The sequence below is a fragment of the Papaver somniferum genome, chromosome 9, assembly GCF_003573695.1.
Source record: "Papaver somniferum cultivar HN1 chromosome 9, ASM357369v1, whole genome shotgun sequence".
NCBI lineage: Eukaryota > Viridiplantae > Streptophyta > Magnoliopsida > Ranunculales > Papaveraceae > Papaver > Papaver somniferum.
The window spans coordinates 62,957,750-62,972,514 of NC_039366.1; the positions used below are offsets into that span (position 1 = coordinate 62,957,750).

The 14,765-nt window shown below is 36.7% G+C and overlaps 2 protein-coding genes across 2 annotated transcripts; one reads left to right on the forward strand and one right to left on the reverse strand.

Moving 5' to 3' along the window:
• Positions 1–705: 705 nt before the first annotated feature.
• LOC113310772 (histone H4) lies at positions 706–1,214 on the forward strand. The gene has a single exon (XM_026559548.1). It carries the CDS (start codon positions 760–762, stop codon positions 1,069–1,071), a length of 312 nt encoding a protein of 103 aa, XP_026415333.1. The 5' UTR covers positions 706–759; the 3' UTR covers positions 1,072–1,214.
• A 2,750-nt stretch (positions 1,215–3,964) lies between these two features.
• Positions 3,965–9,616, reverse strand: LOC113308047. The gene is made up of 9 exons (XM_026556517.1): positions 9,499–9,616; positions 9,016–9,074; positions 7,493–7,639; positions 5,591–5,669; positions 5,403–5,492; positions 5,240–5,293; positions 4,972–5,109; positions 4,473–4,889; positions 3,965–4,243 (listed from the first exon to the last, which is right to left on the reverse strand). The coding sequence occupies exons 7-9, from the start codon at positions 5,029–5,031 to the stop codon at positions 4,160–4,162; spliced, it is 561 nt and encodes a 186-aa protein (XP_026412302.1). The 5' UTR covers positions 5,032–5,109; positions 5,240–5,293; positions 5,403–5,492; positions 5,591–5,669; positions 7,493–7,639; positions 9,016–9,074; positions 9,499–9,616; the 3' UTR covers positions 3,965–4,159.
• Between the last annotated feature and the right edge of the window lie 5,149 nt (positions 9,617–14,765).

A 14,765-nucleotide genomic window follows, 5' to 3' on the forward strand; every position in this document is an offset into this window, starting at 1 on the left:
TGCTTGCTAGCAAAAATGCTAGAGCAGATTTGAGCTCCCAATGTCGGAGGTGAAATTGAAAATTAGTGAAAAAAGCAAATTGTCATGAGCAATTAATCCACTACTTAAATTATTTATGTGGGTTCACTGGATGTGATAATTAAGCAATGTTGATAACTTTTTATTGGTAGACCAATTATTTTTGTTTTTCATCGATCTTTATTAGTATAATCTTATTAATGAGAATCCGTAGAATTATGGTCTTTTTTTAGTTAGGTGAGTGTAGCTTACCAAAGAAAAAAAAATAGTTTTTTCTCTTGCCTTCGATTTTCGTTTACCATCTATGAATGCTGTCTCAACTATTCAATTTTACCCACTGTCGATCCGCATGAAACAAAAAACACCAATCAAATTTCATTACCACCTCGACAAATCCGTAACTCTATATCTTAACCAATCAAGTACAACTATTTCTTATCTGACGGTCAAAACGGATAACACAAACTTCATACGGATCCTTAATCTAACGGAAGTCATCAAACCAAACAAATCACAAATTCCTCAATCCGCAACTCTTTATCTAAACCAATCACGTTCGAGAATTTCTAATCTAACGACCAAAACAGAAAACACAACATTCATACGGATCGGACTCCAATCTAACAGACATAATCAAACCAAACAAATTATAAATCCCTCGTCTCTTCCAAGAAACAAACACACAATCGATTCAAAATCAATCAAAAAAAATTCACAGCAGAGAAATCTTTTAGAGAGAAAATGTCAGGAAGAGGAAAAGGAGGAAAGGGTTTGGGAAAGGGAGGAGCAAAGAGACACAGGAAGGTGTTGAGAGATAATATCCAGGGAATCACTAAACCAGCCATCAGAAGATTAGCAAGAAGAGGTGGTGTCAAGCGTATCAGTGGTTTGATTTATGAAGAGACTCGTGGTGTTCTTAAGATCTTTCTTGAGAATGTGATCCGTGATGCTGTTACCTACACTGAACACGCTAGGAGGAAGACTGTCACTGCTATGGATGTTGTCTATGCTCTCAAGAGACAAGGAAGAACTCTCTATGGATTTGGGGGTTAGGGTTTTCTATTATGTTCTGTAAAGAAATTAGGGTTTCGATTTGGTTTTCTGGGTTTCAAGTGTAACTGGAGATTAACTTGATGGATGTGAAATGTTTTGAATTTTAATGAAAATCAGTAATCCACTTACTTGTTTCTGTTTCATTTCCAGTAATTCTTGTTTTCTTACCGATTCAGTTACAATTAAGACTAGTGATTTGTGTTTGCATCGATTTGGGGATTTCATTCAGGGTTCATAATTTATGATACATGAGTAAACATGGAACCATTGATGGCTTAATTATACTTTCTGGATTTGTTAATTATCTGAATCATACTTTCTGCATTTTTTATTTTTGTTCATTGTTTCCTTTCTGAGTATATCAGACTTCATTGGTTGGATTCTCTGCAAAGAATTAGTGAATTGGTAGTGGATTTGAGGTTAAAGGGTATTTCCACGGACACACAGTTACTTAAGATTAGACATTCAGATTCTAAATGTTAACTGGAAGCTGTTTGATTGAATGCCACCTTCAAGCTTTATAAAACTTTTGCAGAATTGAGGTTCAGCTATGAAAATCAGCAAGGGGAAAGTTTATCAGCCTTAAAGAGGTTTATTTATGTCATTTATCTTTTGCAATTGTGAGTATGCATCTTCTTTTTAAACTAATCAGTCTGGTTCAATAGGATTGATCGGTGGATACTGTGAGCTTTTGTCTCTTCAGGATGCTGCCAGTGGGTTCAACAAAATGGTTGATGAGTTATGGATGAGGATCCTGCTGCAATGGTGTTTATGGAGCTATACATTTCTTTTTGCAAAAATCTAACTGAACGGCTTGTTAGTCTTCTGGCCTGCTGGCATTTTGTTAAAAAAGAAATGCGGAAGCTGATCCAATGCTTGGCCAGCTTGAAAGTGCGGAAGCTGATCCAATGCTTGGCCTGTTTATTCTTATATGGACTTTGCTACACCCCAAGCAGTTTTGGTAACCCCTGTACTGATCTTGAAGATCTTGGCTAAAGATTTTCCAATGAAAAAGTACGGCCAATTGGCCATCCATTTGTTAGTTGCAAAAGTTAATGGGAGTGGGGTTACGTGTTGACTCTACCTAGACTCGGACTTTAAAGTCTGAAATGCAAATCTCTTTTGCTTCTAGTTTTTTCTCCTCTTTCTTTTTCTTGCTTTTCTTGAATTTTCACTTACCATCCCTGAAGAAAGTAAGAGAATCAGATGACAAATATTATATTTTTCAGACCTGTCTACAAAGATGAAGAAATTGGTGTTGAGGAAGAAGATGACGAAGTTGAACCCGCTGTTGCTAGTAGAATCAATTGTTTTGGCAGTTGCTCTACGTTGTTCGATGGTATTGGCGATAAAGAAGTAGATGAAAAAAAAGACAGCATCAGTTTAGATGTTGCATCCCAAGTAAGCACCAAGTTAGATGCTCCTTTGGAAGTAAAGCCAGTATGGCCTTCTTGGTTGTTTTCGATTGCTTCCGAGGCACTCGAAGGTTGGACTCCTCGTTCGTCTAATGGTTATGAGATTCTCCATGAGGTACAAGATGATCTTTTCAAAGCAAGAGATATCATGACTGGTAAAATTGTGGCTTTGAAGAAGATTAAAATGCATGCTTGGGAACCTGAAGTTGTGGAAGATATAGCTCAAGAGATTGTTGTCTTGCGTGGAATGGAATCTCATCCTAATGTTATGAAATTGGAAGGATTGGTATTGGTTCATGACGAGCAATTCAGTATGTACCTAGTTTTCGAAGAAAGGTTGCCAATTTCGGATGAAAGAGGAGGACAATTTTTTTGGAAAAAGAAATCCAAGTCCCTCAAACTATTTTACACCAAACAGGATTTTGTCTTTTGGGTTTGAGGAATTCGGTTTTGTCTTTTGATTTTTACTCCATGAAAACTTTTTCCTCTACTTTTTTTGATTGTTTTTGATATAAATGAAAACCTCTTTTGTTATACAATATGATGGAATTGCGCGTATTATTGTATTATTGGAGGAGTGATCTGTTGCAACAGTACAAGGATCCTGTTCTGGGATTTGTGGGGTTATTGCATTGAAGAAGGCTGTATGATTGTCAGATAGCGGAACTGGCCATTTTTATGTCTCATGTGGACTCAAATTAATCTGCAGGTTAGGTGACAAAAGAAAGGCATATTCTCTGCTAAGATGGCTTATCAAGCTGCTGCGAATCAAGGTGCCACTGGTATTTCTTCCAAAGTCTAAAATCTGTTCGGGGATTTGGTCTCAAAAAGTGATTTTTTTCTTATGGCAAGCATGCTTGGGAAGACTGCCTAGGATGGTAAACATTCACAGAAGAGGAATGGCCAGTCATTTGCCGAGCTTGTGCAATCCATGTAGCAATAGCTCGAGCCTATGGACCATCTCTTGCTGCAGAGGACAACTTATCTCTCCTAACTTGTTGCAACATGCCTTGGTTAGTTGGCAGTAATCTTTATGATCAGGGAGCTCACCTTGTAGTTTCTGATGCTGATAACCAGAATATCCGAATTTTCTGATCAAAACCTGGGAATAGATGAACTTTCATCTTCTTGTGGATCTGGTCATCACAAGACCTCCAATGTCTGAGTCACAAGTTTCAGACGCACTGACCGGATTGCACACTTTCAGAAGGCGTCAGTAGGCAAAAAAAAAAAAAGAAGAAAAAGAAGAAAAAAAAGAAGAAGAAGACCGACAGCATTGCTAATCGCACAGAATTTCACAAAATTCGCAAACTTAAGACATCTTCTTGCTAAAGCAAAGACCTTGGTCTGTTCATTGGTTTACCACCTCGTCGTTATAATTCCAGTGGAAGTTGTAGTTGTGAACCCAAGCTCAAGCTCCCTCTCTGGTTTGTTTTTGCTTTTCATATCTTTATCAATTAAAAAAAAAGAAAAAAAAGAAACGGCATATTGCCATTTTCAAATTATGAAACCATTCATTTCTCAACAGTTCGATTGAACAAAATTCACTTCAAAAAGTCACTAGAATAAATTCCAAGTGCATATTGCCATTTTCATGAGGCTGATCCGGAGCTGCGTTGCAAGCATGAATACCCTCGTTTAAAAGAATATTTTTAGTGTAGAAAGTCTCAATTTCAGGATCTTCCACTACCTGTATTTCCTGGGAAACGAAATCTTAGCCACCCAGGTAAATCAAGCAAGGCCTTATCTTTCTTGCCCTGCACAAATAACGTCAAAGTAGGGCATTGTCATCAGTTTCCGGAAACTGAATTTCAAACTCAAACAAAATAAAAATGGTGTGCAAGTGCTGTCCTCAAACTAGCTAATATGCTGTTTTAATTTCTCATGTTGTTCTAGCATTAAGATGAATAGATAATTCTCTACTTTAGAGAATACATTGATAGAAGAAAATCTTCACAGGGAGTAGATTAAAGAAACAATGTTTACCTCTGATGGGGGATGATGAGGTTCAGGCCCTTCAGGGACCTGTGGCTTGTTTACCTCTGATGGGGGATGGGGAGGTTCAGGCCCTTCAGGGACCTCTAGCTTGTTTACCTCTGATGGGGGATGATGATGTTCAGGCCCTTCAGGGACCTGTAGCTTGTTTAACTCTGATGGGGGATGGTGAGGTTCAGGCCCTTCAGGGACCTGTAGCTTCCTCTGTTTCTTCAGCTGGTGAATCTCCACATCTCGTCTCTCTAGTGACATAGTCAGCTCCTTAATCCTCCTCTCTTTAGCTTCAATGTCATGCTTTTGCTGCTCAAATGTCCTCTGGAAGTCGTGTAGAGTGCTAACACTCATCATAAATAATGCATCTATTTTCTTACTCTGCTCCTTGAACTGCTTCCGAAATTCTTCTTTTATCTATCACGATATGCACATGGATATCATGTTATAGGAAAAGCAAAGGAAACTTTCAGACTCAATTGACACAGAAAATATTTACCTCAGTGAGTTCCGTGTCAAAGGATCTACGCATCTTTTGAATGTCCTCCTCGTACCGCATGCAAATTTTCTCAATTCTCTCACTATGTTCAGCATTTGATATCACCCCCTTACAGATATCCGCCAATTCTTTCTCAAACTATTAAGCAGACTAAACAATTAATAAAACAAATATGAACAAATAGAACCGTATCTACTGTTTTGAAGAACCAGTGTCTAAAATGAGCCAATTTATTATCAGTGTGTTTACTGCGACTAGAAAGTCTTACCTTCGCAAATTGCACCTTATACAGATTATTTTGAGGCTCATAAGATTCGGAACTCTGCAGATAAGCAGGAAACTTAGTTCAGGCTCTTTTCAAAAGATATAAACAAACAAAAGCTTAATTACTTCGGAAAGCAAAACATCTATAGGGAATCAAAATCCCTCACCTTTCGTTTTCCGCTTTCCACCACAGGTAGCCAAGGAACATTTAGCCTTACGACATCCTTCAACAAACACTTCTCATTGCACACTAGACACTGTAAGACACAAAGAAACGTATCCATCATAACAGATGTGTGTTATTTCAAAAATTTAGAAGCACATAAATTACTTTTATGACTAATTAAACAATTACCTTTGAATAATGTCGATTAGAATGTTTAATCCATCTCTCGATGCAAGATGCACCATATAGATGTCCACATGGTAGACAACTGCAATTTCAAAATTACTTGATTAATACGATGAACACAAACAAATGATACATACTCATAAAAAAGATAAGTAAACTTCCAAGAATTCAAACATTTACTCATCTGAATTAACACTGTTTGATTGGCAAGTTCAACATTCCAAAAGGCAAAATAATTACAATATGCTATCCTAGTGAAATTTGGCAAAACTTGAGGGTTTTGTAAGTGGTGTTGCTTCAAAGCCTTTAACAAATTACCATAAAAGGGATAAAAATTACCTGACTTGATGATCACCTTGAGAAGCATAGGGATTCAAACAAATAGAACAACGTATACTAGTCTCATCATTCCTACTAGAATCACCTCTCACCACATTACTATTATTATTATTATTATTATCTTCAGGTTCGAATTCGATTTTATTTCTTGACGGAAAAGGTAATTCTTCAACTTCTCTAGCATCAAAAAATCTTCTTACTCTTTCAATATCTCCCTCAAAGAATAATGAAGGTGAATATGAAGGTGAAGTAGGTGAATATGATGGCGAAGTAGGTGAACGTGGAGGTGAAAAAGGATAATATAAAGGTGAAGGAGGAGAGTATGAAGGTGATGTAGGAGAATATGAAGGTGAAGTAGGGGAATATCCAGGTGAAGTAGGAGAATGTATGTGTAAAAGGACAATATGAAGGTGAAGTAGGGGAATATGAAGGTGAAGTAGGAGAATATGAAGGTGATGTGAGGGAATATAGAGGTGATTGAGGAGGTGAAGTAGGTGTAGGAAACAGAGTTGTTACAGGTGAATGTGAAGATAAAGGCAATTGAGGTGATCCCGGTGAATAGTCGAATTCGTTTGTTGAAGGAAAAACTTCTTGGTTTGTTGTTAAGAAAAGGTCTCTGAATCTTGCATCTCCACGGAGATCACGAATCACTGGATTTTCATCTTCTTCTTGTTCGGAAGAGTACCCAAGGTTTAGCCCTAGAGATTTCATTATGTCTTGCGTCTGTCGGGAAGAATAAAATTTTTTTTTCCTTCTTATATATACTCTTACCATTGTGATAAAACGGTAACAGAAAAACAAGCCCTAGTAGAGTGCACGTGCATTGCACAAATAAGGTCAACTGAAAACATGGCCGGCCTATCATATCACCCATGTAACACTTGAGCGTCAAGTTCAGGCGAATGTATCAAGGGTCAACCCAAATTGACCAGATGGGTGCGAGGGAACCCAATGTTAAGGACTACTTACTACTCACAAATGAGAAGAAAAGCTGCTGTTAAGCAAGACTCTAAGGACCTTGAGGATCAGTAATACCGAGAAAAAAAAGTCTAGGAAAAAACTAGTATCTCTTCCTCAATGTCTACCACCTCTCCACCCATCTAATGCTAACAGAATTCTAGGAATGTAAATGAGTAAAGAAGAGAAAAGAATTATGGATCTGAAGCGAGGCTTACCACTAAGCTATACTTACAGTTGCAACAACGGGTTACTGGAAGCCATTGAAGAGGTCAGTGAAGTAGAAAAAACCATTGAAGCATTAGAGATGCAATGGTTGCAATACGTGAAAAAAGTAGAAAAAAGATTTAATTTCAACAATACCAACAACAGCTTATGCAACTAAATGCTAAATGTGAAATGTATCGATTCATGACAAAAATAAATAAATGGAAATGTAAATAATTTTAACCAGCTACTCAGCTTTCTTTTATAATTTTCAGCGTTATGCGACAATGCCATTCAGGAGAGAAGTCACTCATTGCATACCATGTCCAAAAATAGCTTTATAAGAAAGTAAAAACTGCGAAAGGATCTGAAAATAAATTTCTCAAATTCTTACATACTTACATATGGATGTTCACTGGAACCAAAGTAGTATTGTTGCTCCTTTTACAGCCGTACCTGCAGCCATATTCCTCACTGCCATGACCACTGGTTCTTCATGACGCATTGGAAGAAGACATTATGGCTCAGCGACATTACAATTTGATGATCCTGCCATCACATTGATAACAATTAAGATACAAATTCAAAAATGAAAAAAAAAATGCGAAGGTGCTAAATGCGTCTGGCATTCAAAATCACGAAGATTATAATAAAGTTCTTCATTGAATTTTCAACAAAATTAATCTTCGTTGCTGAACCAGTAAATTACCAACAATTCACGAAGATGTCGAACCAATAAATTACCAACAATTCTATGATTTGCTGAACCAACACACATTAAAAACGCACAACTTACAGAAAGTTTGTTATCTGAACCTAAAAAAGAGGAAGATCTTGAGCGCCCATTTTTTCTTTTTGTCTTTTCTCAGCAAATAAATTTTTATTAATAACCGAAATTAGTAACCTTTACAATCAAAAATTTGTCCAAAGACAATGATCCCGACAAGATTCACTTAACAGACTTGAAGAAATCTAAAATACGTTTTGTCAGGTACTTCCATGCTCATAGGAAAATTGGGTATGGTAAAATATCTACATGTTTGCCCACAAACCATAGAAGTCCCTTTTTTAGCTAATCTGTCTGCAGCAAAGTTTACTTCTCCGAAGCTATGTCTAAACTGAATTTGAATCCCACTATTACAGACTTTGCTCTATCTAGCCCACAAAGTCCACGGCAACTTGTTCATAACATAGGCTTGAATCACAAAAGAAGAATCAGATTGTAGAAGAACACACTGCCAATGTGAAGACTTTGCCCATTCTAGTGCTCTGATGATCGCAATCAACGCTGCCATAAGGTTTGATACTTTGATGCAATCTCGATATTACCATTTTCTGCTATAACAAAAACCCCCTTCATGATTTCTCCCTATAAATCCATATCCTGCAATGCCTGGGTTACCCCTAGATGCTCCATCACAGCACAATAAACTAGTATGCATCTCAGGTAAAGTGAAGATACATTGACTAACTTTTATCATTTTCACCTTCCGACAAGGGATATCAAACTGCCTAAAAATTGCTAAATCATACGCTGAATTCCACATATCACCTTGTAATGTAATTCCACAATAATGAGTAACTTTCAGTATTCCATTTTTTCTTTTAAATTTAGGCACAGAAAAGTGAAAACTCTACCTATAATTTAGGCTACAAACATCATTACAAAAGGGAAATTAAGGAAAGCGTAAAAAATTGTGGCATATTCACAGCAGCAAATGTTGATTTTACATAGTTTCAGATGTTCATTTTATGTCTCTAGACTCTCTACCTCTAATATTACTGGCCATACAAGTTAAGAGATGATGCCAGATGAAAGTAAGACACTTTACATTTTCATGCGAGACCAAGCGTAATATACAGGAACATATCTCATAAAGAAGAAATTAGGACTACTACTATTTTTTGCTAAAAAAAGTATCTACCTTAGGTAGATGGAGTCATCATAGAGTTGGCCCTTTTCTGCATTCTCCAAAGTATGATACTGCAAATTCACAAAGGCATTGGATAAAAAAGCCATAAAAGTGAAACATGAATGAATTGATAAACAAATGAAGAGACCCAAAACCAATTTAAGGGGATCAATTCCAGGCGTCACTTCACTGAATTAACTAACACGGAAAGATTATCCAAATCCCTTAAAAAAAAAACCTAAATCACTAATTTTAAAGGAGAAATTAGAATCACCAAATCAAAACAACACCTTTCAATCCATCAACAATAACAAAAATCTATTCACCAAAGCTTGGTCTCAGTTTGTTGTTTATCAAGTGGAGTAACATAATCGATATCAATGTGGTCAAGCACATTCGGTTCCAGGTGAAGAACAATTATAGAATCAGGAAGAAATTGAAGCATCGACGAATAATATTGAAGAAACTGGTTGAAATAAATCAGGAGAAACTTACACATATTGTTCTCGCCATCTTTCCTTCAAACAGTAGACCCATGAACTCTTGCTGCACAAAATGGATTCACTTTATGGCAGAATTGAACCATAAGAATAGGGCTTGGAGAACTATTTCTCGAAAGTGCAACCGAAGAGGTAAGATGATTTTAAATTTGAAATGAATTTTTCTCGAAAGTGCAACCTAAGAGGTGAAATGACATTTTGACCTCAAATTATTTTATTTCAATCTTGTTTGTGGGGCTACTTCGGTAAAAATGCAACCCAAGAGATAAATTTTAGTTGAGAGCTGTTGCCGTGTTGCGCCACCATGGGTGCATCTAGCCAACAAATGCGACACATGACCGCAGCTTGTAAGAGTTTGGAGACAGTGGTCGTGAATAAGATTAGTGTCAAATAAAGTCACGTTTGGTACGGTATAGTCAAAAGGGATTATATTGGCAGCTGGAGTGCTCTCGTAGTGGCAGTTTGATGCTTAATTAGCCTAATGTCACAGGGATTGAAGCTCTACTACTTGCACAGTATATGAGAATTTGAAATTGGTGAAGCTACTAGAGTGTTGGTAAGTATACGAATGTGCGCGTTGGTGTTGGCGATGTCTTTAATCCAGGTCTGTCAAGAATTATAGAAATTGAAATAGTTAACGCTCAATGTGGAATGCTCGACTAGGGAGGAGTTCAAGTTCTCTTCTGGTGCTGTTCGTGTGACTTATTACATACCTTGATGTTAGTGGTGAGAAAGGGAATGCGACCCACGAGCATACTAAGAAAAAAAATTTGTCAGTAATAAGCAGCATTTGTTGTCTTTCATTTTATGCCCCTTAATTCTTTAGTAAAATCCCCGCAAATTAATACTATAAATTATAATTTTGCAAAGGGTCCGATACTTGCACATAAATTGGACTCTTCCTAGATTCCTCACCGGGGCGGCACTGCTAACAATGCTCAGTGCTGGCTGTCTAGATTGAGTTAGGGAAGAATTTGACGCGATACAAGAAGAGGAAGTGAGGAAGTCGATGTAGCAACGATTTCCCCTTTTTTTTTTCCCTTCTTTTTTCTGGCATGGTTTCCTATGAGTTTTGAGAAACCCATTTTAGCCAAGGGTTTAAGGAGAATTTTTCTGATGGGGGCGTTTTCTGACGGGGACACGGGGAACAAATAAGATGCTGACACGTGTATTTCTATTAATTGGTTACAACAAATTTTGTTGCCAAAAATATAAAAAACATGTTTCTTGGAGAAAATCTTCTCTATCTTAATTGCTTAAATTTTATGTTTGGTATTTTTGGAAATATGATATGTGAAAAGAATGACAGATGTCAGCACCTTATTTGTCCTCCATACCCCCATCAGAAAACGCCCCCATCAAAAAATTTCTCGGGTTTAAGGGGGAAGTTAAGTTGATGATTCATGAACGAATGCGTTTTAGTCGTATTTTCTAGAATAAATTTGAGAATGGTTGAGGTTTAAAAATGTCGCAAGATAAATGAGTTAGTTTTACTAGCTCTATTCTCATGGTGTTCTCTTGCTATCAAATCCCAAATTTATTACTACCTTAATTTCAAAATAATAGGCTGGTTTAATTTTATATGTAAATTATACATGAAACCAACCTATTATTTTGGAACAGAGAGAGTAGGAACAATTTAAACAATGTTTTAAAGATGATTTTAAAGATTTTGTTATTCGATTTATACCCTTATGTGTAATATTAATGTAATGAATAAAGCGTAGAAATGCCATATATCCGACTAAGGATCACTGCTAGAAGCTTTTTCTGAAAAACCTAGGCAGCAAGTACGAACATGACTATGCTATCACTTGTTCATATAAAACAAAAATAAATAAATTAATGAGATATTTATTTCAACCGAAAATGATTTATGTCCGGCGTGTTGAATCCCTCGCCCTGCGTGATGTGTATCAGTCCCGTATTTCGACCTTTTGAAGCTTGCACAATTATTCCGTACTTGGGGTACCGTTTTCAGAACAACCAGAAGCCAAAGGACAGTTCCCAGTCCGATGACTCCGATCCCCACAAAAACAGCATTTATAGTTGCTAACCGAGTTGTATTTTATTGGTGATGCTGAAGAAGACACACAGCAACCAGTAGCAGCTTTACAGGCATCATCCATCCATTCAAAATATTTACAACCGGCATACTGACATCTGAGATACACCCGGTTTGGGTTGTCGGAGGTGTTAGAGCGCTGTATCATTCGAATACCATCACAGTTGGGCATTGTGCATCTTGCATTCATAAATGGGCAGTTAAGAGCCTGGTGGTTGTCAGACATGCAGAGTTGACATTTGGATCCTTCATTACACTGAAACAAAGTGATGATCATGAGTTGGCTTTCATTGAAAAGGTTATAAAAATAATTAAGTAAAGAAATGAAATCTCATATTGTATTTACACAATGGAAAATAATAGACGGTTTGCTGGATTTTCCACTTACTAATCACACACACATATTATTGTACTTATGTTTTAATTTTAAGTGAATTTCCAATTAGGTTGTTATTTGTTAATGGCCTTTGTAAACAAGATGAATTATATGAGCAACAGTCGAATAACCTGAGGCCGTTCATATCACTCGTGTGAAAAAATGTGTCAAGAAAACAATATTTACCTCTGATGGGGAATGATGAGGTTCAGGGTCCTCTAGCTTCCTCCGTTTCCTCATTTGGTCAATCTGCATTTCTTGTCTCTCCAGTGACATTTTCAGCTCCTCAATCCTCTTATCTTTCGCCTCAATCTCCTGCCTTCTCTGCTCGTTCATCCTATTAATAAACTCATGTACACTATCCACAATCTCCTTTTGGTTCTCCGATACCATCCGGTATATTGTTGTTTTGAACTCCTCGAACCTTTTTAGAAAATGTTCTTCCATCTATCGCAATATGCGCATGAATATCTACTTTAAAATGTTGTAGGAAAAGGGAAAGCGATGGAAAGTCGTAACCTCAATTTACAATAAATATTTACCTCATGAGCGAGTTTCTCGAGATGGGATGCTAAACTCTGCGGATAAATAGGACACTTGACTTCAGTCACAATCGCAATAAGCTTACATATTGAAAACATCTAAAGGGGACAAGGTCTTGCACTCTCACCTCTTCTTTTCCTTTTTCCATTAGAGGTAGCAGCGGTGAAGAGTATAGCTTTATGACATTCTCCAATGAACACTTCTGCTTGCACACTGGACACTACAGTATACGAATAAAACATATCATAAGATCGATGATTTCGTAAAATTATTGTATAAAAAGTTAAAACGAAAACTAACGGTAAGCATTTACCGTCGAATATGTTTGCTTAGAATACTGAATCCATCTCTGGATGCAAGATAAACCATATACATGTCCACATGGAAGACAACTGCAATCTCAAATTTATTCGATTAATAAGATAAACAAAGAAAAACATGACTAAATCCGTAAGAATTTTAAAATAAACAATGTTTTGATTAAAAAATTCAACTTTCAAGAGCAGAATTTTTGCTATATGACCCTAATGAAAATTTCTGGCAAAACTTGAAAAGTTCACTAACGTTTTCTTCCTGTTGGGCTAGGCCTGTTGGGTACAAATTATGGAGTAGCGCAAGGCGCCAAGGCGGAGCTGTGGCGTTATTCACACATTATTAGCAAGAATTAGGTTAAAAACTCCTACTTTGGCGGCGCCTTGGTCCTTGTACAACACAATGAAGCTCTTCCAAATAAAAAATGGATGAAAATTACCTGACTCGATGATTTCCTTCATAACAATAAGGATTCATACAAATTAAGCAACATTCAACATTCTCATCATCGCTCCCATTAGAATCTCCTCTAGATACATTAGTATTACTATCATTGTTATCTTCGGGTTCGACTTTGATTCTATGTGTTGATGAAGCAGTAGCTTCAACACTTCCACGAGTACGATGAAAAAATCTTCTTACGCTTTCAGTCCTGGCCTCTTCATCTTCGACCAATGGAGGTTGTTGATATTGAGGTGAATCAGGTGTCCAGTGGTGATTTGTTTCAGGTGAAGAATCATCATGATCCTCTTGATTTGAATCGTTTGACGAATCTGAATTTTCATCTTCTTCTTCGGAAGAGACTTCGAGATTTGGGCCTGTGGATGAGTTCATTATGTTTGCGGCGGTTGAGAATTGAGAAGAGGAACTTGTCTTTTTCTCACGGGGGCTTATATACTCTTACATTGTGGCAAATTTAGTAAGTTAAAAAAGAACGGTTTTTTTTGGCACCAGCATTTTTTTTGGGACCATTGTTTTATTTTGGGTAAGACATTAGAAGTAATTCTAGGTCACCCCTTATCTAAATATTTATATTAATACCAAAATTACCCTCTGATTATTTTTGTATAATGATTAAGGTTAAATTAATAGATTTTTTTTAAGTAGAATTATTGAGTGACTAAAGTGAGAAGAAGAAGAAGATGGAGAAAAAAATTATTTTGAGATGGGTGAATATGGAGGAAAAAACATCCTCTGGGTACCGAAGTATGCTTGTAACTTAGTGAATGTTGTTACAAATGGCCTAAAATATCTTCAAAATCAAAATTGTAACAAAAAAATTTCAACCAGGTCAACAAAGTTCGGTTAGATTATATGAAGAACATGTAAGCGAACTTTCTGCAAATGCAGTTCGGTTAATAAATCCAAAATCACAGGCAACCGAACCAGAGCTTTAATGGAGTTTTTGTTTGTTCGGCTAGCTGATGAAAAATCAAATGTAACCGAACTACTATGCTTGACTTTACAGAGTTTGTTCGGTTCAGTCGACTCGACCACGTTGTAACCGAACTTTAAACAACATAGTTCGGTAAGTTCGCAATTTTTTTTTGCGATTAAACCGAACTCAACATTTGGCTATACAAAGAAGAGTTCGGTTTTGAAATTATTTTTGCGAGTTAACCGAACTCATTATATAGGTTTTCTGAGTAAAGTTCGATTAGGATTTTTTTTTTGCGATTAAACCGAACTCAACATTTGGCTATATAGAGAAGAGTTCGGCTTTGAAATTATTTTTGCGACTCAACCGAACTCAGGTGTTCGGTTAGGCAAAAAAATATTCTTATCCGAAGTGTTCTTCGTGTTCTTCATTTTTAAAAGTTCGGTTGTAAAACTAGGGTTTTTTTTTCAAAATTATCCTAACCGAACTTACTACTGTAACCTCCAAATTCAATATATTTTGATGACTACGGCTCAAAATTTCAATCAAAAACGAATTAGAAGTAATGGGTTTGTGGGAAAATATTTA